Source organism: Anas platyrhynchos, chromosome 1 (genome assembly GCF_047663525.1).
Source record: "Anas platyrhynchos isolate ZD024472 breed Pekin duck chromosome 1, IASCAAS_PekinDuck_T2T, whole genome shotgun sequence".
NCBI classification, from domain to species: Eukaryota; Metazoa; Chordata; class Aves; order Anseriformes; family Anatidae; genus Anas; species Anas platyrhynchos.
In genome coordinates this window covers 126,105,401-126,127,846 of record NC_092587.1, presented here as the reverse complement: position 1 = coordinate 126,127,846, position 22,446 = coordinate 126,105,401, and the positions used below count along the sequence as shown (strand labels likewise).

General features: G+C 40.9%; 1 protein-coding gene across 3 annotated transcripts; it reads left to right on the top strand.

Moving 5' to 3' along the window:
- Nucleotides 1–315: 315 nt before the first annotated feature.
- LOC101793492 (interferon-induced GTP-binding protein Mx-like) lies at nt 316–22,181 on the top strand. 3 transcript variants are annotated; one of them, XM_038181825.2, is made up of 14 exons: nt 316–601; nt 5,093–5,411; nt 6,876–7,071; nt 8,541–8,678; nt 10,077–10,231; nt 11,856–11,994; nt 12,580–12,778; nt 14,205–14,283; nt 15,588–15,710; nt 16,315–16,456; nt 17,034–17,192; nt 17,919–17,995; nt 19,446–19,685; nt 21,671–21,997. In XM_038181825.2, the coding sequence occupies exons 2-14, from the start codon at nt 5,127–5,129 to the stop codon at nt 21,902–21,904; spliced, it is 2,166 nt and encodes a 721-aa protein (XP_038037753.2). In that variant the 5' UTR covers nt 316–601; nt 5,093–5,126; the 3' UTR covers nt 21,905–21,997. The 3 variants fall into 3 exon arrangements, with proteins under 3 accessions (XP_038037753.2, XP_038038152.2, NP_001297338.1); XM_038182224.2 differs by lacking the exon at nt 316–601 and adding an exon at nt 2,132–2,265 and having other exon boundaries at nt 6,879–7,071; NM_001310409.1 differs by lacking the exon at nt 316–601 and adding an exon at nt 2,240–2,265 and having other exon boundaries at nt 21,671–22,181.
- The last annotated feature ends 265 nt before the right edge of the window (nt 22,182–22,446 follow it).

The following is a 22,446-nucleotide window of genomic DNA, read 5'->3' as shown; positions in this document are numbered from 1 at the left end:
TGCACAGCCAGGTTATCTTCTCTCATTTACCTCCCTAGTTAATCTGCCATGGGGTGATCTCTTCTGCTTCTTCAATGCCAAATAACCTTGCTCTGGAACACCGCACTTACTGAATAACCGGAGGTACTTTGTCAAAGAAGTGAAGGAAAAATTCCCTGCTGCTTCCTGTTTTACATGGACCAAAGTGTGGTCCACTCCAAGTGTGAACACTCCTTTTCCACATTTTTCTCACAGAGCACCTCAGCAGGGAAGCACCACCTCCCTCAGCTGCCAGGGCTGGTTCTACCTGCATTAGGGATGCAGTGAAATTGAGGAAATGGAGGCTCCCTCTCTGCTCAGCAGAGGGTAGGAGAAACCTGGAGAAGCAGAGATGATGTGCTTCACCCTCTAGTCTCTTCTGGGCATTGCAGCATGATGAAGTGGAGCCATCTCCTCTCTCAAAACAAGGTTACAGAAGTGTCTGCCCTTTCTCTTCCAGGACATGTGCCTTGACCAGCAGCTCTACCCTCTGTTAACAGCCTCCTGCCTGGATGGGACCTAAGTCCCCCATGGTGGGCATCACAGCAAGATGATTTGCCAGCAAATGGTTCATATTTAGCAGGTACAGTGACATAGCTGTTCTCTTCACTTGCTTTTCCTACAGCTGCTGCTCACAGGCTTAAATATTGTGTGATTCAACAAGGATCAATGCATACTCTTACAGTATGTCCCATTTTTTTCTTCATCAAAATTATTTCCAAACATACTCTGTACAGCTGAGATTTGAATGAAATTCAGTTTAATCTATTTTTATACATCCTTTATTGTGTTGTCTTAATCCGTAGAATTGTACTGCCAGTAGGACATGCTGGTATAAGTCATTACATAAAGATGAAACCTGTTTTCAATGCATTATTTCCCAGTGGGTTTTCCAGTGTGTTAAAGATGTTATTATGCTGATTCAGGAGAAAATAGGAGAACCTAAATCTCTACAATGGGAGAAAGGAGAACCCTGTCCTGTTCCTGCAGAGCAAGCTGCAGAATCCTTCTGGTGCTGCTCAGAGCTCCTCTCTGAAACATGCAGAGGATTGAACAAAACCCTTTAACCAAGACAACCCCATCGGCAATGCTCAAAATTAATAACCCAGTTGGTGTATGTGGGAACTTATTCCCTTGCAGGTCTGTCTCCTACGTGCCTGAGGGTATGATGACCAGTGCCAGAGGGAGGCCAGGACCTGCTGCAGCCCTAATAGTGGTGACCCGGGGGTGGCATCGGGTGGGACAGGGAGGGAGGAAGATGGGCTGGCTCTGAAACTGCAACATGCCGTTTCTGGTCAGTCTAATCTGCAGGGGAAAGTTGGGCAATTTGAGAATCACTCAAAAAAAAAAAAAAATGGAATCGAGAGTGGCTGATAAAGGCAGCAGTCAGAAACAGAGGAACTGCTAAATAACAGAGAAAGCTGATTTTGCCTAACAGCTCAGAACGCATAAAACACCAAAAATGGGAGCAGGAGAGTGACGACAGCCAATGACTCTGAGAAACAGTGCGGAAACACTGGAGACTTCACCTGCCCTGCACTGGTGCGCAGCCCTGAGAAGTGCCTGGCAGCAGCGCAGGGCAGCAATGGCTCAGCCCTGCCAGTATGGCCAGGTTGGAGGGGCAGGCATGGAGATGCCAAAAGCACACACACACACACACACACACAAGCCTCCTGCCACTTGTACAAATTGGGGTGCTGGGCAGCAGCAAGACATCAATTTCTTTGATTTTTTCCCTATCCTGGTAAACAATATATTCCTCCCCGATCCTTTTCTTTACACACTAGCCAACTCTCTTCCTGATATTTAGCAGACAGCAGAAACAAAACTCCCTGTTTTCCGCTGCAGTGGGACCAGAGGGCAAATGGCAGAGGTGCCAGGCAATATTGTTGGTGAGCGACAGAGGTGCAGAGTGGCCACTTTGGTGAGCCAGCCTATTAGGGGGAGATAAGGAGCTGTTGCTTGCCAGCACCCCATTTTGCACATTTTAGGTCCTGCTGCAGGGGGAAATCACAGGATGAGGATGGAGTTTCGTTTCTGGCCTCAGCAATGCACCAGGAAGAAAGGTGGTTCTGGTATAAAAAGGAAAAAGACATCACGTTCCTATTTCCAAAGCTGTTAATTGGGAGCAGTTTCATTTCTCCCAATTCTTGTCACAGTGTGTAGGTGGAGCCTGTACATAAAAAAGCACCCAAAGCAATTGAGAACAGTTACTGTGTCTCCTTGCTGCCAGACAGGAACTGTGAGGTACAACTTTTCCTTTACCTTCTTTTAAAAATAACCATATGATTTTAATTGCTGTCTTTGTTGCTTTAATAGTTGGTGAGAAGGCTGCATAAGAATATAAAGTAAGTGTGGTTAAAAATTAGGTTGTCAGGAGAGGAATTTGTTGTTTTCTGGGGTGGGGAAAAATTAAAGAAATTAGTAGTTCTGCCAACATATAGTAATATAGCACAGGTTAAAACAAACAAAAAAAAAATATTCAGTTTGGCTTAACTCTCTTTAAAAGAAGACAACCGAAAGATGGCATTTAAATTGGAATACACTCTTTAAAATATGTAACGTGGGGAGGCAGTGCTCAGTAGCATGGTCTAGCCAGCGGTTTGTGTGTATAACATTGTGAGCATTTCATTGCTTTCTTTTTTTCTGAGAAGACGGAATCAAAAATCACAACACAAAAGGCTGTGCAGGTTGCACAGCTATCCTGTGGTCATGCAGAGGTCTGTGCGCTCCTCTGGCGGGACAAACTGGATAAATTTTGCTCAGAAGAGAGGGGGGAGGTTACAGTCTCAGCACCATGGTTTGCATTTTGGAATCAGTGATGGGTTTTGTGACTTCTTCTGGAGATGTAAAGCCAGGATTGTCAGAGGAAAGAGAAGCAACTTGTCTCCAGGCTGGCAATTTGTGCCGCCCTCACTGGGTCATCCTGCCCAGAAGAGTTTCCTATGGTACAGGAGGACCTTGCTGGCACAGAGGCAGGCAAACGCTTAAAGTTTGAGGAAACCGGTATCGTACCAATGCCATGGCAGTTTTGGTGTCAGCAGGGTGTTGTCTGGCTTGTGCAATCAGTATGTGTCTTTCAGGTGCCAGGTTCTGCCTGTTGACTCTGGCCAGCTTCAGAAGGTTGCTTTAACCACTGCAGCTGTTTATCTCCTTGCTAAAAGAAGCTCTTATGTACATGGTCAGAAACAGCCCTTGCAGCAAAACATTTCAAAGTTGTCGCCGTGTTTTCAGAGTCCCTAATATTCCCAGGTGCCATAAGTTTATCTTCCAGGAGCCTTTTTTTCTTTTTTCTTTTTCTTTTGTTTCCTGGTGGCCTCACTTCACCACTTCTGCATCTCATCCTATAGTGACTATAGTGACTATAATGTTTGCTGCATAGCCACTGTCTGAAGGAACTACATCCATGTCTGTGAGGCCATATGCTAATAGTGGTACAAGAACAGCTCTCAACTCAGCACGATGAATATAAATAATAACATAAAAGTGATGGACAATTGTTCCTGGGTAATATTTATGTTAAAACCAAAACGTGTAGAATGCATTCATTCCACTGAATTGTAAAGAGGGTGGAGAATGGGAGAGAGGGGCAGTAGAAGGGATTATTATCAGAAACATTATCATCAGTACTTTATTTTCCGTGGCAATAGAAAAACACAAAAGAATCTGGTTGTCTGTGAATGGGGAATGTTTATTACAGATAAGGCTCTGAGTCATCATTCAAGGAAGAAAAAAAAAAAAAAAAACTTAAAATTCATTAATAGATCAAGTTCATAGTGAAACGAGAGTGAAAGGGAAAGTGTGGAAAAAGGTGAGGAAAATGAGAAATGAATACCTATATGGAAATGAAAGTAGTTCTGTTGTCTTTTATTGTTGATAAAAAATCAAGCTTTTCCTCACAAACATTTATATTTTATGTCGATTAAAGGAGACAGGAATATTTTTTAAATGTACTGCTTTATTAAAAAGAGACTGAATAGTAATTAAGGAAGTAATTTGTTTGTAAACTTCTTTTATGCATTGGAAAAATAGCTTATGTTGTGTCTAATCTTCCTGTTTTGACATCTGCTAAAAAGACAAAACCTGTATGCTTAATTCAACTAAAAACATGAAAGAACAGGAGTTACTTTCAGGAAAAAAAATATGGTTTTTATCATTCATAATTTCAAAACTTCATAATTTTCCCAAGTGTTTAGCATAAGCAGATTTTGGGAAAGACAGGCAGGTTAAAAAAAATATATATATATATATATATTATATTATAAATTTATATTATATATAAATATATTATATATATTTTACACACACACATATATATAATATATATTATATATATAATGTTATTTATATTTTTATATATATTTTAATATATATATAAATATATATTTTTAATAATGTTTTTTTGTTTGTTTGTTCTGTTTATTTCTTTAAATCATTCTCTCTGGAAATCACTTTCCCAGGAATATGCCTCATCCCTGGCATTCATTTTCACTGGAATATGGGACTATGCCGACCCCAGCCTCCATTCTCCGTTCCTCTGCACTGCTTGGTGGGAGGACGTAAATGAGGGTGGATGAATGGAAGGTGTTTTTGGTTTGCTTTTAGTGTCTCACTGCTCTAGGCTGCTAGTAATAGGCAGTAAGTTACACTGATCTCCCTATGCTGAGTCTGTTTTACCCGTGACAGTAGTTGGTGAGTGATCTCCCTGTCCTTGTTTCAACCCATTATCTTTTTCCATTGTATGTTCTCTTGAGGAAGGAGAATGAGAGAGGATGTTCTGGAGTTTAGCTAGCCATCAGTGTGAAACCACCACCTCCCCCCCCCAAAAAAAAAAAATAATAATAACAATCTTGTTTACCCTGTAGCAAATTCTCTTTGAAAAAAAAATAAAATGGCCTAAGTGAGGTGGGGAGAAGTGTTTCAACTCTGGAGACCAATTTTACTGATTTGAAAAGAATTCTGCCACTTACTCTGCAAAGGGTTTGAACCAGTAGGTAAAAGCAGTGCTTTGATTTTCTGTGCTGTGGTTTCTGTTGCAAGTTGGAGTCACTCAGTGCCCCATGTTTGATTTCAGAAGCTGTACAAAAGAGTGGTTGGAGCTGATAAGAATGACTACTCAGCATAACACAGACAAGCCACATAGCAAGCCAGAAGACCAGTGGAACATGTACAACAGAAATCCCAAGTTCAAAGCAACGGCCAAAAGATGCAGTCCTAACCTGATGAAAGATGGTTTTCAATCACTTTCCTCACCAGTATGTATAGAAGCTTCTGCAGTGCCACTGCCACCAGACTCGGATGATGAAATATATTTTCCTGTGCCAGAGCAGACTACCAAAGAGTCTCAACACAAGCAGAAGGTGTCCATGAAACTGCACGAAGAACAGGACGTGGTAAGGCAAGCAGCTTGGAACAGCACAGATCTTCTCATGCTCGCCCTTGTGCTTCACTTTGTGCTCCAAATGAATTTTTCTGTTCCTTCAGGCACTTGTTAAGTCTAAGCAGAGGAGAACTTTGGGGATCAAGACCAAGCACTCATTTGTGTAGCTGGGAAGATGTGTGCCTACCATTAATTGGAAGGCATAAATAGTGTAGGTGTGGTAAAAAGCATGGTAGAGTCATAGCAGCCAATTTAATGTATGAGATACATCTGTTTCATTAGGAACAATTAGCAAGCGTTAAATGGGAATCCTAAAATCTGAGATACTCTTTATTTGAGGCTCTGCAACCTTCAACAGAAATATAAAGAAATCTTAAAAATAATCTGTTGTATATATAACACTGGAAAAGATTTTTTTAAGTCTTTTTTTTTTTTTAAATTAATGGGGTAATTCCTTGAGAACCCCATTAATTAAAATTGGGGAAGGGTTAACAATATGGTTTTTAAATTCCTGCAGCTAGGGACTTGTACCCCCTTTCTTATCTTGAAAGAAAAATCTGCTTTCTGATTACATCTGACAGATATTTTCAGAGGTGGCTTTCTTATAAAAAAGTTATGGTGGTGGCCCGTTAGGGTCTGTAAAATACTGATATTCTCAAAATTGCATTTCTGGAGATGGCCAACTGGAATACAGTGAGAGGAACTGAGAGAAGGCACCAGGATGATCTCTATACACTTAAATAGACATCTTTAACAGCAGGCAGACCAGCTGGGTAAGGGTTGGAAATTACTCAGTCTAGTTTCATGAAAATGAAGAGCATGTGTATAATACCTTGCAGTTAGTATTAAATAATAATAATAATAATAATAATAATAATAATAATAATAATTCAAAAGGCAAAAAGAGAAAAGATATCATGAGATTATCATGATATCATGAGATTTTAGCCACCTACTAAGAACACCACAGCAGAATGATTTGGTGTTTGTTCAACAACTAAATCTCCAAACTTCAAAACAAAGATTTGATAATCTTCTCTGTACTAAATTGTTTTATTATGGTGACCAGGCTGTACTTGTATACATATCCTTCAGTACATCTGTAAATCACTGGAAGAAAATATCACTTATTAAAAAAAAAAAAAAAAAAAAGCACATTTAATGTTGAAATCTCCTTTCACTTTTCACCTTTCAGGACAGCATACAAAATTTATTATTTTTACCAAGGTTGTTTCAGTCACTGAGCCAACCTCAGCTGATTTAGCTATATTTACAATCATCCATTTATAGCATGGAGGTGCAAGGGTGCATAGTGATATGAAGTACAGCCAGAAGCTAGTACATAAGGTCTACTAGAGAATGATGAACTGGAAAATGTGCCAAGAAGGATGTTGGGGTTTTATTTGTTTTGTTTTGTGGAAATAATTTATTTTAAAATTATGGAAAATTCATAAGATCATTGGAAGTTTAACTCCAGCAGGCAGCAGAACACACCTTGTACAATCAGTATGAGGAGAAGATCCGGCCTTGCATTGATCTCATTGACAGCCTGAGAGCACTTGGAATAGAAAAAGACCTGTCATTGCCTGCAATCGCAGTGATTGGAGACCAGAGCTCTGGGAAAAGCTCCATCCTCGAAGCCCTGTCTGGTGTTTCTCTTCCTAGGGGCAACGGTAAGAAATCACTTTCCCAGGTTCTCACCTGAATTTCACTCTGATAAAGTGAAACATTTTTTGATGGTGGTGTTTTTTTCCTGGTATCTGGGAGTAGGTAACACCATGACCGAGACTATATCTGAATGATGAGACTCCAGGGGCTTTCTTAGCCCTAGTTTCCAGCTGAAGAAATGGATGTGAAGGTGGGGCACTGTGGTGTTACCCAAACAGGTCACATGGTTTGGGTGGTCAAGGGAGCAGGAATAAGAAGCATGTCGTGTAGCATACTTGTGTCCAGGTCGGGAGCCCCCAGCACAAGAAGGATGTAGATTTGTTAGAGCAGGTCCAGAGGAGGGCCACAAAGATGGCCAAGGATCTGGAGCACCTCTCCTATGAAGAAAGGCTGAGAGAGCTGGGGATGTTCAACCTAAAGAAGAGAAGGCTCTGGGGGGACCTCATTGCAGCTTTTCAGTACTTAAAGGGGTCTTATAAAAAGGATGGAGAAGGACTCTTGAGAAGATAATGATAGAACAAGTAGGGAAAGGTTTTACACTAAAAGAGGGGAAATTTAAATTAAAGGTTAGAAGGAAATTCTTCACTCAGGGGGTGATAATGCACTGGAGCACGTTGCCCAGAGAGGCTGTGGATGCCCCATCCCTGGAGGTGTTCAAGGCCAGACTGGATGAGGCCCTGGGCAACCTGATCTAGTGGGTGGCATCCCTGCCCATGGCAGGGGATTGGGAACCAGATGATCTTTGTGGTCCCTTCCAAACCAAGCCATTCTATGATACTTGCCTGAAATTGTAGACAGGCTGAAAGGCAGCAGCATCATCTAACCATGTGTATTTTCCAGCAAAGAGTGACTAGTTTTGAAATTTGCTTCTGGTTTTTGTTAGTTTGTTTGTTTGTTTGTTGGACCAAGATTTTCTTACAGATTTTTTTTTTTTTTTTTTTTTTTTTGTAAAAAAATGTATATCTTTGCTTATTAGCATATGGATATCAGAGAAGACTTCATTTGCAGCTCAGGAAGTCTTCATTGGAAGAATTCATTTGCAGCTCAGGAAGATTCACTTTCCAGCTTCATACATGTGTGTGCATCTCCATACATGTATATACACACACATGGGTTCTACAAGTCCTGTATTGGCTGTCAATACCTGAGCACATTTAGGCTTTCAGGCTGGACTTGAGAAAAAGGTTTTATTTCATAATATGTAGGCGCAGCATCAAAACAGGTCATGCAGAAAGGAACATATCTCCATCCTTGTAGGTTTGCAAGGCAAGACTTGGCTGGCCAAGCCACATTTGACATCACATAATGCTGGTGACACCAAGTGGGAAGTCAGATGAGTGTCCTTTGGCCATGTCCCTTCAAACTTTTCTGTACAGCTCTCTGAAATATTAGGCAATGCTGTGCACACACACTCTCTGTCTCTCATGTATCACAACTGCTAATGGCATTACCTCTGTCTTTGGCATCACTGTAGGTATCGTTACTCGATGTCCCCTGGAACTTAAACTGAAAAAAATACCCACTTCGCAGGAATGGAAAGGGAAAATTTCTTACCGCAATATCAGTACAGATCTGCAGCATGCATCAGAGGTGGAGAATGCAATAAGAAATGGTGAGTTGTAGCATATTGCCCTGATCTGAATTGCTCAATCTCCTTTGAACCCTTGCTCTGCTTCCTAGGCTGAGCTGAAGTCTGTGGACTAACACAGGGATCATAGCTGCTAAAAGCTGAATTCAAAGCAGACGAAGGTGAGGGAGTGCAATATACATGTAGGTTAAGAAAGTTGTGCTACTTATTGCTTCAGTGATGAAGATGATCCATGATGTCTGATACAAGCTCAGGCCATGTCCTCAGATAGCTGCCATTTGCCCAGTTTGGGGAGTGTGTCTGTCAAGCTTGAAACATGAGAAGTCCTAAATGGTTTGTGTCATCAGCTCAAAACCTTGAGGAATTCTTGTGGTGTCTGTGGCTGGAAATCCAATGATTTTGGAGAAAGTTAAAAGATGACAGAGTGAAGAGCATACAGAGCTCCCATCAGTTAGTGTGACCACAGCCTCAGCTATTGCCCTTCCCATGTCACATCTTTACTTTTATTGTATTTCCTGTGGTAAAAGAAAATATTTTTCTTACCTAAAAGGTAGTAAGCACTTGCCCTAAATGTGAAAGTGAGATTGTTCATATTTCCTTGACTAGAACAGCTCCACAATGTTGTTATTCAATGTAATGTTTCATTAGTTTTTCAATATGTTATTTGGAGATTTTCAATATATCCTTCAAAAACTGCAAGGTAGGTGGTATGATTTGAATAAGCTAATTACAGAGCTGAAAATCTTTAATGAGAATGGTCACAGTGTCTCCCAGCTCCTCAGTGCTGCTCACAGTCCATCGTTGCCTTATAAGATCTGCAACAAAATGCCTGGCCTCTCAACGTTACTATCAATGTGTGAAGAATATAGAATAGTACCTACTGATCTTTTAAAACACCCAAGAATTAATGTCTACAAAGTATCTTGATGTTGAGGAGTAATTTCTGCAACTGAATAATACCTTATCCTATCACTTTTGTTATTAAGTATTTGTATGTATTTTGTCTTCATATGTTGCAGTCCACAAGCATATGATCTGTGAAATACTGCAGTTCCCATTCCAAAAGGACTCCACATAGTCCATAATAATTTCCTTGGATTTTTGCAGAAATAGATTTACATTCATGCCTGCATCTGGGAAAAAAAAAAAATGCCTAAAATGACTAGTTGCCTAGGTGGTAGTACGTACTTCCTGAAGTCATCATATTCACAGAATCGTGGAATCACAGAATCTCTAGGTTGGAAGAGACCTCAAGATCATCGAGTCCAACCTCTGACCTAACACTAACAGTCCCCACTAAACCATATCCCTAAGCTCTACATCTAAACGTCTTTTAAAGACTTCCAGGGATTCCTATTTCTTCTTCATTTCGATGCATCATTTGAAGCCTGTATTCATTGCTTTGCTCTTTTCCCCTTGCAGCCCAGGATGTTGTGGCTGGTACAAAGGGCAACATTAGTGGAGAACTAATTTCCCTAGAAATCTGTTCCCCGCATGTCCCAGACCTGACACTAATTGATCTTCCTGGAATTGCCAGAGTGGCCATGAGGAATCAGCCACAAGACATTGGGGAACAGGTAAAACTCAGTCTCTTATGCCAACCTATGGAAAGACTCACTTTTGTAACCTACCTTACATACAGATCTGTGCTGCAGGACATTGCAATAATTGTTCTGGGCTTCTGAACTAGAATGATAGCTATGCTAGCAAGCAGACAGGCCTTCAGGAAAACAGTTCTAATAGGAACAGCGATGACCAGGATCCACCCCAGGTGCCTGCCAGGGCAGCACAGAATATCCCATCCACACAGACCCAGGTCTCTGAACACAGCACTGCCCCTGGGCTAGACTGCATCTAGAGTTGGGATGCATCTAGGCTGGAGGATAGATGCATCCCAAGAGGGTTGTGTCTTCCCAGTGCTGGGGAAATACTTGGTGAATATGTCTGAGTTCTCCTATGTTATTCCTGAGCAAGAATGCAGATCAGCCCTCTTACTGGCTTGGTGTACTGTCATCCCTTGCTTACAACATACATCAGAAGGGTACTCGTGCTCATTGTTCTCATCACCTACCAGATCAGAAAAGACCCTTTCTGTAGTATAAAGAATATGCATTAACGTGGAGGATATCTCTATGCTTCCCCTGGTGGCTTTTTGAGGAAATGCTGGGGAACACAAAACTCCAGAAGATGGGGTCAGCTGTGAGAGTGTTGTGCAGGAGCTGACTATGTTGTCTCTCCTAAAATACCTTTACACAAGAATTTGGAATAAAAGTAAAACAAATTAAACTAGAAATCTCAGCATTAAAAGTGAGACATGGCTGAATAGACAAAATAGACCATGTCTGGTCTTCTTTCTCTAGGAAAGCGTAATTTCATTTCACAATCAGAAAGTAACCTCTCCGTTGTATTCAGAAGAAAGTGGCAGGTTTGATGTGACACTGCCCCATTGTACCCAGCTGCCTGCATGCTTCAGACATATAGCATTTATATGTCTGTGCTATAGCACTTTATCATGTCAGAAATTGGGATGAATGGGGATTAGAGAAGAGGCACCTTTACCAATAATCAGAATAAAGAGTTAAATTGCTTCAGTATAAACACAATAGAGCTGTGTGTGCCTTTTAAAATACAACACAAACTCTGAAAAATTCATTTGCTTTGGCATTGAAACATAGAAATGTTACCAACCAGGTGTCATGAGAGATGTTTTTTCACAAATCATCCACAGAAAGGTAAGCCAAAGATATTTTTTCTCCTTTCAGGGATACAAATTTTATGTCAGGATAGTGACTTCCTTTCACTCCATAAGTGTGTAACTAGGCATCATAACTCATTTTTCTCATGTGAGATTATTTATGAAATATCATTAGTACTTCCTTAATGAAAGATGATGTGTATGAGTTTAAATTTTACATAGTATGAGGGGTTAAATTTTCTTTAATTTACATATTTTTTTCAGGACAAGCCTAACAATAATCTGCTCTCATTCACATTAGGTTTTTTGATTTATCTTTATGTAGGAAAACAGGCTGCATTCTTCTGTTGACACATTTCCATGTTATCCTTTACTATTTAATAGCATTCTCAGTGTATGTGACACTTTGTGTCATCAGACAGTGAGGTGGCTTATATTGCTAGAAATGCTCATATCCTACATGCAAGCATTTGATTTCACTGAATTACTACTGTATTACATTTCAGATCAAAAAGCTAATTAAAAAAATTATTAGCAGCAAAGAGACAATCAATTTGGTAGTGGTGCCATGTAATGTGGATATTGCAACAACAGAAGCACTGAAAATGGCTCAAGAGGTGGACCCTAAGGGAGAAAGGACACTTGGTAAGATATTTTTTTGACTGCAAGTATAAATCTTTTAATTCCATGAAGGTCAAATGTTTTGCGCTACACACCAGAACTGCGAAGTTCTAGTTCAAAGCTACTAGAAGGGAAAATTAAAATAAAATAAAATAAAATAAAATAAAATAAAATAAAATAAAATAAAATAAAATAATAAAATAAAATAAAATAAAATAAAATAAAATAAAATAAAATAAAAATATCTAAATAAACTGTTTACAAAGCTGGAGTAGTTCTAAACATACCTCAGTTTTGAGTCTTACTGGCATTCCCATTGTAAATAACTGGAAATTGACAATCTCAGAGTTACTTGTGGGAAAACCTTGCTGCTCCATGCGAAAAAGGTTTGCAAAGCAATAGGCATGGTGGGAACCCTACTATAGAGCAAATATTACAGTGCAAGGTCCAGGAGCTGAGAGATTTCTGGAAGAGAAAATGAAATGAAGAACAGCTGCTTTGTAAAAAGCTGCAGGGAACATTTCCACTCTGACAGCTAGATGTCCTACTACACCTCTTCCACTGTCAACTTCTGTACCTGACTAACTTTCTCTTTGGGTAACTTCACAGGGATCCTCACAAAACCTGATCTGGTGGACATAGGAACTGAAGAGTACATCGTTAGCATAGTACAAAATGAGGTCATCCCCCTCAGAAAAGGCTACATGGTTGTGAAGTGTCGTGGTCAACGGGACATCCACAACAAACTGACCTTGGCATCTGCCATCCATCAGGAGAGACAGTTCTTCGAGACTCACAAATGCTTCAGGTACTTATATAAAGGAGCTAACCCAAAGCATATTAAAGTCACTTCAAATCTTCCTGTTGACATGTTGAGATTTAAGTTAGGGTTAAAACCAAAAATGAATTATACTCACTATATCTCATTGTCCATGTAGTATTGCTTTCTAGTAAGCCAGAATAATTTTACATGGCAAATACTCTTTTAAAATATATTTTTGTTGCAAGTGTGATTTGTAACTCTCTTTGACTCTGACTTCATGAGAGGAAGTTTGGCTGAGAAGTTGCCAAGCATTAAAGACCTGGGGGTACTGGTCAACAGCCAGCTGAATATGAGCCAGCAGTGTGCTCACGTGGCCAAGAAGGCCAACAGCATCCTGGCCTGTACCAGAAACAGCATGGCCAGCAGGACGAGGGAGGTGATCATCCCATTGTACTTGGTTCTGGTGAGGTCACGCCTTGAGTACTGTGTTCAGTTTGGGGCCCCTCACTACAGGAAGGACATTGAGGTACTGGTACACAACCAGAGAAGGGCAACAAAACTGGTGAAGGGAAGGGATGAGAATGCAAGTGTTACGAGAAGGGGCAGAAGGAACTGGAGTTGGTTAGTCTAGAGAAGAGGAGGCTGTGAGGGAGACCTCATTGCTCTCTACAGCTACTGAAGAGAGGTTGCAGCAAGGAGTCTGTCAGCCACTTTTCCCAGGTGACAAGTGATAGGATGCGAGGAAGTGGCCTCAAATTGGGCCAGGGGATGTTTAGGTTGGATGAAGGAAAGAATATCTTCACAGAGAGGTTGGCTGCCCAGGGAAGTGGAGAAGCCCCCATCCTGGAGATATTTAAGAAACATGTGGATGTGGCACTAAGGAGCATAGTTTGCTGATGAGACTCAGTAGGCAAGTTGATGGCCAGACTTGATGATCTTGAAGGTCTATTCCAACCCAGATGACTCTATGATTCTAAGTGCAATTAACCTCAGGAGATCAGAATAGTCCCAAAGAAGTCAAGTTACGCATCTGAGCACAACCAGTTAAGTACCGAAGTATTTCTGTTCACTGGAAAACACCACGAAATTCAGTATGATAAAAGATAATGTTTGTGCTGATGTTTCCCCAGAAAACAACTCAGCAGCAAATCAATCATTACATGAAGAGTAACAGGTAAAAAGGATTTTGAACCGGCATACTTCCCACATGAAGGAATAACAGCAGTACAATAATCTGTTGTTAGAAATGGCCATTTTTAAATTCTTCTCTGTTTCCTTTGGCTCCACTAGTTGCAGTGGCTGTTACGTAAATCAGGCAGAAAAGATGTGGATTCCACAGAGCCTTTGGCTGCTGCCGCATTTTATTTTTTTTATTTTTTTACTCAGTGTGTGCAGCAGAACATCATCAGTGCTGCCTCCTTACCTTGTAAACATGGTCTGTCCCAAACCTCCTTTTCCCCCTTTTTTGCAGAATTCTTCTGGATCAAAACAAGGCTACTATTCCTCATCTGGCAATGAAGCTCACAAATGAACTTGTGGCACATATTATTGTAAGTAACAGAGGTGTCATACTAAGCTACGTGTACCAGTTACTACCTAAAAATACATCCAACCCTTCCCCCTTGAACTGCAATTTTTTTTCTTTATATGCATACATAACTATCCTTCTTATACTTAAGGATACTTAACTATCCTTCAATATGGCAATCTGAGAGCAAATTGAGGTGAGAGTTATGTGTCTTCTTATGTCTTCAAAATCTCAATTAAGATGTAATTATTTTATGATACTAGTAAACTAATATATTTTATTATTTTATAGAAATATATCCAAAATAATATAAGTTGTTCCATGAAGGGAAATGCTAAAATACAACAATCATCTAAACTCAGCCCTGAAGGAGGAAAAAAATCTGTATTTCACAGAATCACAGAATCACAGAATTTCTAGGTTGGAAGAGACCTCAAGATCATCGAGTCCAACCTCTAACCTAACACTAACAGTCCCCACTAAACCATATCCCTAAGCTCTACATCTAAACGTCTTTTGAAGACTTCCAGGGATGGTGACTCCACCACCTCCCTGGGCAGCCCGTTCCAGTGCCTAACAACCCTTTCAGTAAAGAAATTCTTCCTAACATCTAACCTAAAACTCCCCTGGCGTAACTTTAGCCCATTCCCCCTCGTCCTGTCACCAGGCACATGGGAGAACAGGCCAACCCCCACCTCGCTACAGCCTCCCTTAATGTACTTATACAGAGCAATAAGGTCACCCCTGAGCCTCCTCTTCTCTAGGCTGAACAAGCCCAGCTCCTTCAGCCGCTCCTCATAGGACTTGCTCTCCAGGCCCCTCACCAGCTTCGTCGCCCTTCTTTGGACCCGCTCAAGCACCTCGATGTCCTTCTTGTAGCGAGGGGCCCAAAACTGAACACAGTACTCGAGGTGCGGCCTCACCAGAGCCAAGTACAGGGGGATTTATGTAAACTTACATTAAAAAAGCAATCAAACAGACACATCCAACCATGTATTTGTCAGGAATAGAAGGATCAGTACATTCCCATCACAAGCTGCCAGGAGACACTTTTTGGCTCACTGTATGTGAAACCTAGACTGCAGCTCCTCTGCAGGGAGGTCCACCCCGGTATCTCAGGTAGCCCCTGAGACATATAAGGCCACATTTGCACTGTGGTGCTATCCCACCGTGACTCTTGGGATGCAGGTGACATGGAGCTCTTTGACTCGAGAGCAGCAAAGGTCATGTACAGGCCTAGGTCACTCCTGCAGCTATTTTGTTTTCCTTCCCAAACCAGATGTGTTCAGCCTACCTAACAGTCCTTCTTTCCTGTCTACCTTCCAGAAAACTTTGCCTACAATAGAGAGCCAAATACGTGAGGTGCTGCAAAAATCAGTGCAGGAACTACAAAAGTACAGACGAGGCACACCCACAATAGAAACAGAAAAGCTGGCTTTCCTCACAGATGTAAGTATCAATATCGATTTAGTTACAGAGTTGAGCAGACCTTTTAAGGATAGCAAAGCAACAGGATGGACCAGGGAGCTTCTTGGATCTGTCACTGCAGGGTTTTGAGAGCTACCTAGGCAGACCTCTGGCAGGAATACATTATACCTGCAAAAATTTTGGACTGCAGGACTTCATGTTCCTGTCTAGCAATTATTTTCCTCTGATTATGTGACGAAAGAGCTAACAACAAATTGTTTGATTGGTCAAATCAAGCATCTCAGAGAATGAAAATCTACACTCTTGTCTGCCCAGTTCACTGAAACTCTCTGAAGAGTTTCCATTGTTTACAGCACTCGTGAGAATAAATGCCTTCCTGATAACAATATGTCCATTACAATTTAGTAAATGGTTCTAAGAATTCACAGGGAAAGAAAAAAAAAAAAAAAAGAAAAAAAAAAAGGCTAAGAGCATAAAAATTCTAAGGAAGGGATGTTTTCAATTAATCCTATCTCACCATCACAACAGCAGATTTACTTAACAAGTATAAGTTAGTCTGAATAAATGAAACTTTAATACATTGTGTTTTTGTTTTGTTTCATTTTTTCTTTTTAATTCATTACAGTTGATCAAGCTATTTAATCAAGATGTCTCTCGGGTGATATGTGGAGAGGAACACTTGTTTGGAAATGAAATCAGACTTTTTGCAAAACTCCGCAAAGAATTTCAAACATGGGGACTACTTCTCCTGGAAAATGCTGCCAAGGGTAAGTATAGGAAACCATCATTTACACCTTATTTGAGAAGATAGGAGCATTTATCTGCTGTTATGCGAGGCAAGTTATGCTTTGATTCTTAGGAACAGAGACCCAGCTTGCTGTCTTTACAGAGATGTCTGAGCCTCTCTTCTCCCAGCAGAGCAATAAAAGCAAGCCTGTGAACCCTGGCAGAGAATTGGGCGCTGATTCTCTGAACCGTTCTTCTCAATAACAGAAAAACCAACAATAATAATATTTATACGATGTAGTTAATTAGTTCTGTTGGTATTGTTGTTATTATTCACGTTTTGTAATTTTGGTCTTTTTTGTTGTGGTTTGGTTTTGAACTCAGCAGTGACTGGCACTGGCCAATATTGTGAGGGTAGCAGCTCCACGAAGAACCTGTATTTCTGAGCTCCATTCTGCAGTAACCACGTTGCTTGAAAGATGGACTCAGTAGTTGTTATTCACAAGAGCATTTTCAAAGACGAGAAAGAGACTTTCTTTAAGAAATTTAAGAGAATTTCTTTAACCAGAAATTTATGCAGTGACTTAGTAGTAAAGCAATGTTATCTTAATATTACAGTTCAAAAAAGCATACCCAGTAAAATGTGGAAATATGAAGACCAGTACCGTGGACGGGAGTTTCCAGGCTTCATCAACTACAGGACGTTTGAGGACATTATAAAAGAGCAAATCCTAGACCTAGAGGAGCCAGCTATTGTGATACTGAACAACGTGATCCGTATGTCTTACAGGCCACATGAGGCCATCACATGGGTGACGCTGGTGTGCCTGATAATCGCGTTTTGACGTGCTCTTCAGAATTTGTTAACACACTTCCCCATGGCTGGGAATGGGGAGTTAGTTAACTACAACAGATAACACTGCAATGAAGTGGTGCAGTGGAAGTACCTGGTACCAGCTAAGCTGGTTGGTGTTCCCAGGTGCAAGGAGTGGCATGCACAAAACCTAAACCAAGATTCCAGCTTCTTTGCCAGTTCTTTGCATGTTATATACATTAAGCAGCAACTGCTGGGAGTGGGGGAAAGGGATTTACGTATCCAGTAAAAAACACCAAAGGAAAAAGTATGTCACTGTTCCCATGTTTGCCTTAGAAGGCAGCTTTGGCATCTGTGCCAGACTCAGTGCTTCCCCGGGAAGGCCACTCTGAGATGTGCTTACATGGCCAAGTGATGAACCACCTGGTCAAACACAGCTGCAAGCACATAAATTGCTTTATCAATGAAATCTCAGCAATATTTAATTTCTGACCAGATAAGTAAGTGGTTACAGGAAGTCTTTAATGGCTCATGCTCTTCAACCTAGAAATCTAAATTCCCATCTGTCTATATTAGTTATAAGGGCATACTGCAGAAAGCAAGCAGTTTTCCCAAGCCTTGTATTGCCAATAGCTTTAAAAACTTATTTGCTTACCTGACTTTATTTTGTCTGTCTGTTCTTCCCTTAGGATTGGTTGAAGAGAAATTTCTGGAGCTCACTAACAAGCATTTTGCTAATTTTAAAAATTTAAATAGAGCTGCTCAGGTGAGGAACTAGCTATAGCCTGAGATAATTCAAGAGCAAAATAGAATGTAATTTGTAAATACAGCCACGCTTATGGTACCTATCCCGTTGTTTTACCTATATGCAACCATGCAATGTCATGACAGTCTATGGTTTGTATAAAGTAAGTAAGAAATTGAAAACAAGCGTGTTTGTAATGACACTAATGAAAGTGCATTTTTCTTTGCATTCTGTGCACAGAAAATGTGGTGTGGCTGCCTTGAAAAGTCTATCATTAATTTCAGTTCTAAGTCCTGCAATGATTTCTAAGCATGTGGGTAGCCTCTGAGCACTGGGAGGGTGCTTGTTGCTTTCTGAAAGGAAAGCCAGGGTGTTAGCCAGGGCAAGCTCCTCACCTTTGACAAAAAGGAGCAGTGGCAGAAAAGCCAAAAATCATTTAACCATGAAAGCCAGCATACTCCTGTTCACAGTTTGGAGGCTTCCAGGTTTTGGGGTGGAGTTAAATGACATTGATGTCCTCAAAGACCTTTTCTGTGAAAGAGCTTTGAGGAAGAGGTGAGAAGCATCGCAGGCCAGCCAGAAAGCAGACCCCACTCACATGGCACAATGGTTAAAGGGAAACTCAAAGGCAAATGTGAGTGAAACAGGTGATTTGCTATGCGACTTGCATGGCCAAATCCTACCAAAGTCCCAAGTCAACCAGACAGCAAGCAAATAACCTATTTCAGCCAAGCACAGAGGAATTTTGGGTGCATCTTTAGTCACAGCACAATCAGAGAAATTAAGAAAGGAAGAGGTTTTGGCAGAGTCTGGAAAAAAACAAGCAAGCAAGCAAACAAACAAACAAAAAACTATTCTGATGCAGGGATGCTAAGGTAGCATTTTAGGAGACCTTAAGGATGACTAAGGGGAATTTGTTGCTCCTGCAGGCTTCTAGGTGGAAGCACCAAAAAGGCCAGAAAGCATCAGATTATTTTAATGAAGATGCCAGATAGCAAGGAGGTAGACAAGGTTGGTTTGCTGACAACAGATAGGAAACAGCAGTTTCTGAGACCAGTAGGAGAGGAAATGCATTTCACTTCAGTGCCTGCTATCACGGCTTAATGCAAGAGGGACAAGCAATTGAAATGCAAGCAAAAGCATCCAAAAGGCATGCAAAAAAAGAGGGCTGGCTGAACTAATTTCTGGCAGTTGCTGCTTGTTCCCACCAGTCTTGGTATTTTCCCTCAGGGTCTAAGCACCAGGGTATGACTGAACCCACTCCTGTTTAATGGAGAGACCAAATGCTGCCTATTCCTGCTCTTTCTGCAGTGGCAGAGGAACCTGCAGCTAGAGCATTACTGCATGCACCAAGAGCCAACCTGGGATTAGCCAGTGTTGCAGTGAGGTGTGGAATACCACATCCACCTCATCTTGCCCCAAGGACACTACTAAGCATCTCAGAACTTTATTTTTTTTTTTTTTCCCCTAGACCAAAATTGATGTCATTAGAAATACACAAGCAATGAATGCTGAAAATCACATCCGGAACCAGTTTAAAATGGAGAGAATCGTATACTGCCAGGATAACATCTACTTGGATGATTTACGCTCTACCAAGGCAGAAATACTCGGCAAAGACGGTGGGAAGGAGATCAGTTTTGCATCCGTTTCAGCTAAGAATGCCATCTTCATCCAGGAAATGATTTCTCACACGAAGGCCTATTTTACTGTGAGTTTACAGCCTACAAGCCCGCACAGCAATGCTCTCTGGCTGGCTTTTCCTATGGGGACAAGTGCTGGGGGATGGAAGGACTGTTACTTACCTGGTTTAGGGGAGAGGAGAAGATGGGGAAGAGCTGTTAGCCCTGTAATGAAAAGTTATTGATACTCAGGTGATGGCAAGACCCGTATTCCAGTAAAGGAGCTTTGATCATGCATGTCCTGCTACCTCCAGAAAGTGGTTGCTGGGGCTGCCAGTTGGGTACTAACTCATGGGGCGGGAGGAGTGGTAATCAGATGTTTGGTTAAAATGAATTTGGCTCTATATAGAGATCAGGTGAATATAACACATTGCAGATAGCTCAGCAGATGTTAAGCAAAGAAAATTGGATGCTTTAATAAAAGAATATTTCAGAGCAAGAGAGCAAAGAGAATGCATAGTATCAGAAGGCGCTTTTGGTCTCTGTTTCATAGAACTCACTCAGAAAGCACCAATTAAATATTAATAATGCAGTAACTTAGGTAGTGGTTCACCTTGAATTTCAATAGCAAGGTTTTGCCAAATTCCTGCAATTAAATGTTCAGGCTACTCTTCCAGATTTCCATACTGAGAGGGAGAGAAAGCCATCAGTTTTAATAGAGCAAGAGATAAAAGCAGAATTGCATAAGCTTCTTCCCTCCAGCCCCACAATACCCTCTGCTATACCACAAAGTCTTGAGTTCTACATTTTTGTAAATGCCCTAAGCAGCCTTTTCAACAATCACCAATGGATGCCAGGGCATCACATCTCCATGCAACTTATGAGAGGCCGATGAGATGAGATGAGATGAGATGAAATGAGGGGAGAGCTCTTAAGCACCTATGGCCTTTGCAAATGGCAAGCATGAACCCATGTCACCTATGGCAGGTCTGCCAGAGTTCTGGGTAGAGCTCTGCTGCAGAAAAATACCCTTTTTTAAGGCATCTACGCCCCCCAGCAATAGTCAGCAGTGCCTGGAGGATACACGGGCTCAGTAAGTCTCTTGCTGACTCAGCTGAACTGCTCCTTATTACTAGATCTCTGCAAACTAGTAAGAGAAACTGAATATCTAGTCTTCAGTATTTTTCACCGTAAGTATGATCCCATCCTTGTAGATCAAAGATTTGCAGCTGCTGAGCTCCAAAGATATCTGAAGCCAAAAAAAAAACTTAGACTTTTCTGGAGATGGTGGCCTAAACCCTTTAAGGCCTCCAAGGGTAGGTTCAGTTCCCTCCCAGCCTCGGAGAGGTTTTGCACCTCCCATCGCCCAAGAGCACCAGCTAAGCCCCCGTGCCCTGAGGCCATCTCTATGGAAAGGGCCTCCCAACCTCTTCTAGGACAATCTGTTTCCATTTGCATAGATAAACCAGGCCAGAGAGTTGTTCAGGTTATGTAGAAAATTCTTACAGTTTTTCCAATAGATGTACTTGCAGCCCAGTCTCACTGTTGCTGAAGATGTTTTCCCTTAAAGGTAAAGCTTACTCCAAACCCATCATAGTCAAAAGGACAATCACACTGAAACCCCATCTAGATATAGAAATCTGCTACCTTTTGGGGGGAACAAAAAAAGCGCAATTTAATTTCCAGTACCATAACAGATTGGTAGTGTTCAGAGAGAACAGGTTTGATACCAGAAATTGTTGACAAGTTTTATTCGTGGGTATGTCCTAGCATAAATCTTAAAAATGATAGCCGATAGAACTAAGTAGGCAATGAAATACCTTGGCTCTTGTTCACAGAAAAACAACCAAAAAAAAAGGAACAGCAGATATTCCCATAAATCTTAACTTTTAGATTTTTAGGCATGAGAGAGACTAACAGGAAACATTTTTTAGTTCCTAGAAGCACTCACTTTTTGAACAGTAACTCAATATAACAGTTTAAAACATGCTGTCACTTAGTAGATTACCTATAACCCCATTTTTTTTTTCTTTCTGGGAAGCAAATCTTGTAACTTTTTTTTTCCTCCTTGCAGGGAGCAAGTAAACGCCTCTCCAATCAGATTCCTCTGATCATCCTATCTGCTGTCCTTCATGACTTCGGCGACAACTTGCAGTCCTCAATGTTGCATCTTTTGCAAGAAAGGGAAAAATTAAACAGTTTACTTCAAGAGAACAGTGAAGCTGCTAAAATGAGGAATTACCTCAGTGGCCGAGTTAATCGGCTCAGCAAAGCCTACCAATGTCTGAAGGACTTTAGCTGTCTGTAGATTTCTTCACTTTTCAGACATATTTTTCTACTTTGATTTTCTAGTATTACTGATCTAAAACCCTCTGAAAAATAAAGTCAGCGCTGACCTTTACTGCCAGTTTCTCAAGTTTTCAAGAGTGGTCTATTCTGTCCTATTTTCCATAGTCTGTTACACACGAACACCTACTCTTGTTTAAAATGCTCCATTAGTAGAGATGTGGTTAAATGAATGTTATCCTATTTCTAAATGTTCATTTTATAAACTTTGTCTACTGTGCATCATTTTAATATTTTTTAAAAGAAAAGATTGAGCTCCAGTTTTGGTGGGTCTGTTGTTTTTGCACTTACTGCCCATCCCTAGCGTTCCTCTGCTTCGCTCTGTGCTGGTTGCTGTATTTCCTGCCCTTGCCTGAAGGATGCCTGTGCAAGGTGTCATCACTGTTAAGTCTCATCCCAGGAGGTAGAGATGGTGCTCACATTGGTATGCAACAATTCCAGCCTAATGGGAAATACAGTTAACCACATCTGATAAGTATATCCCCAGGATTATATTATATCTGC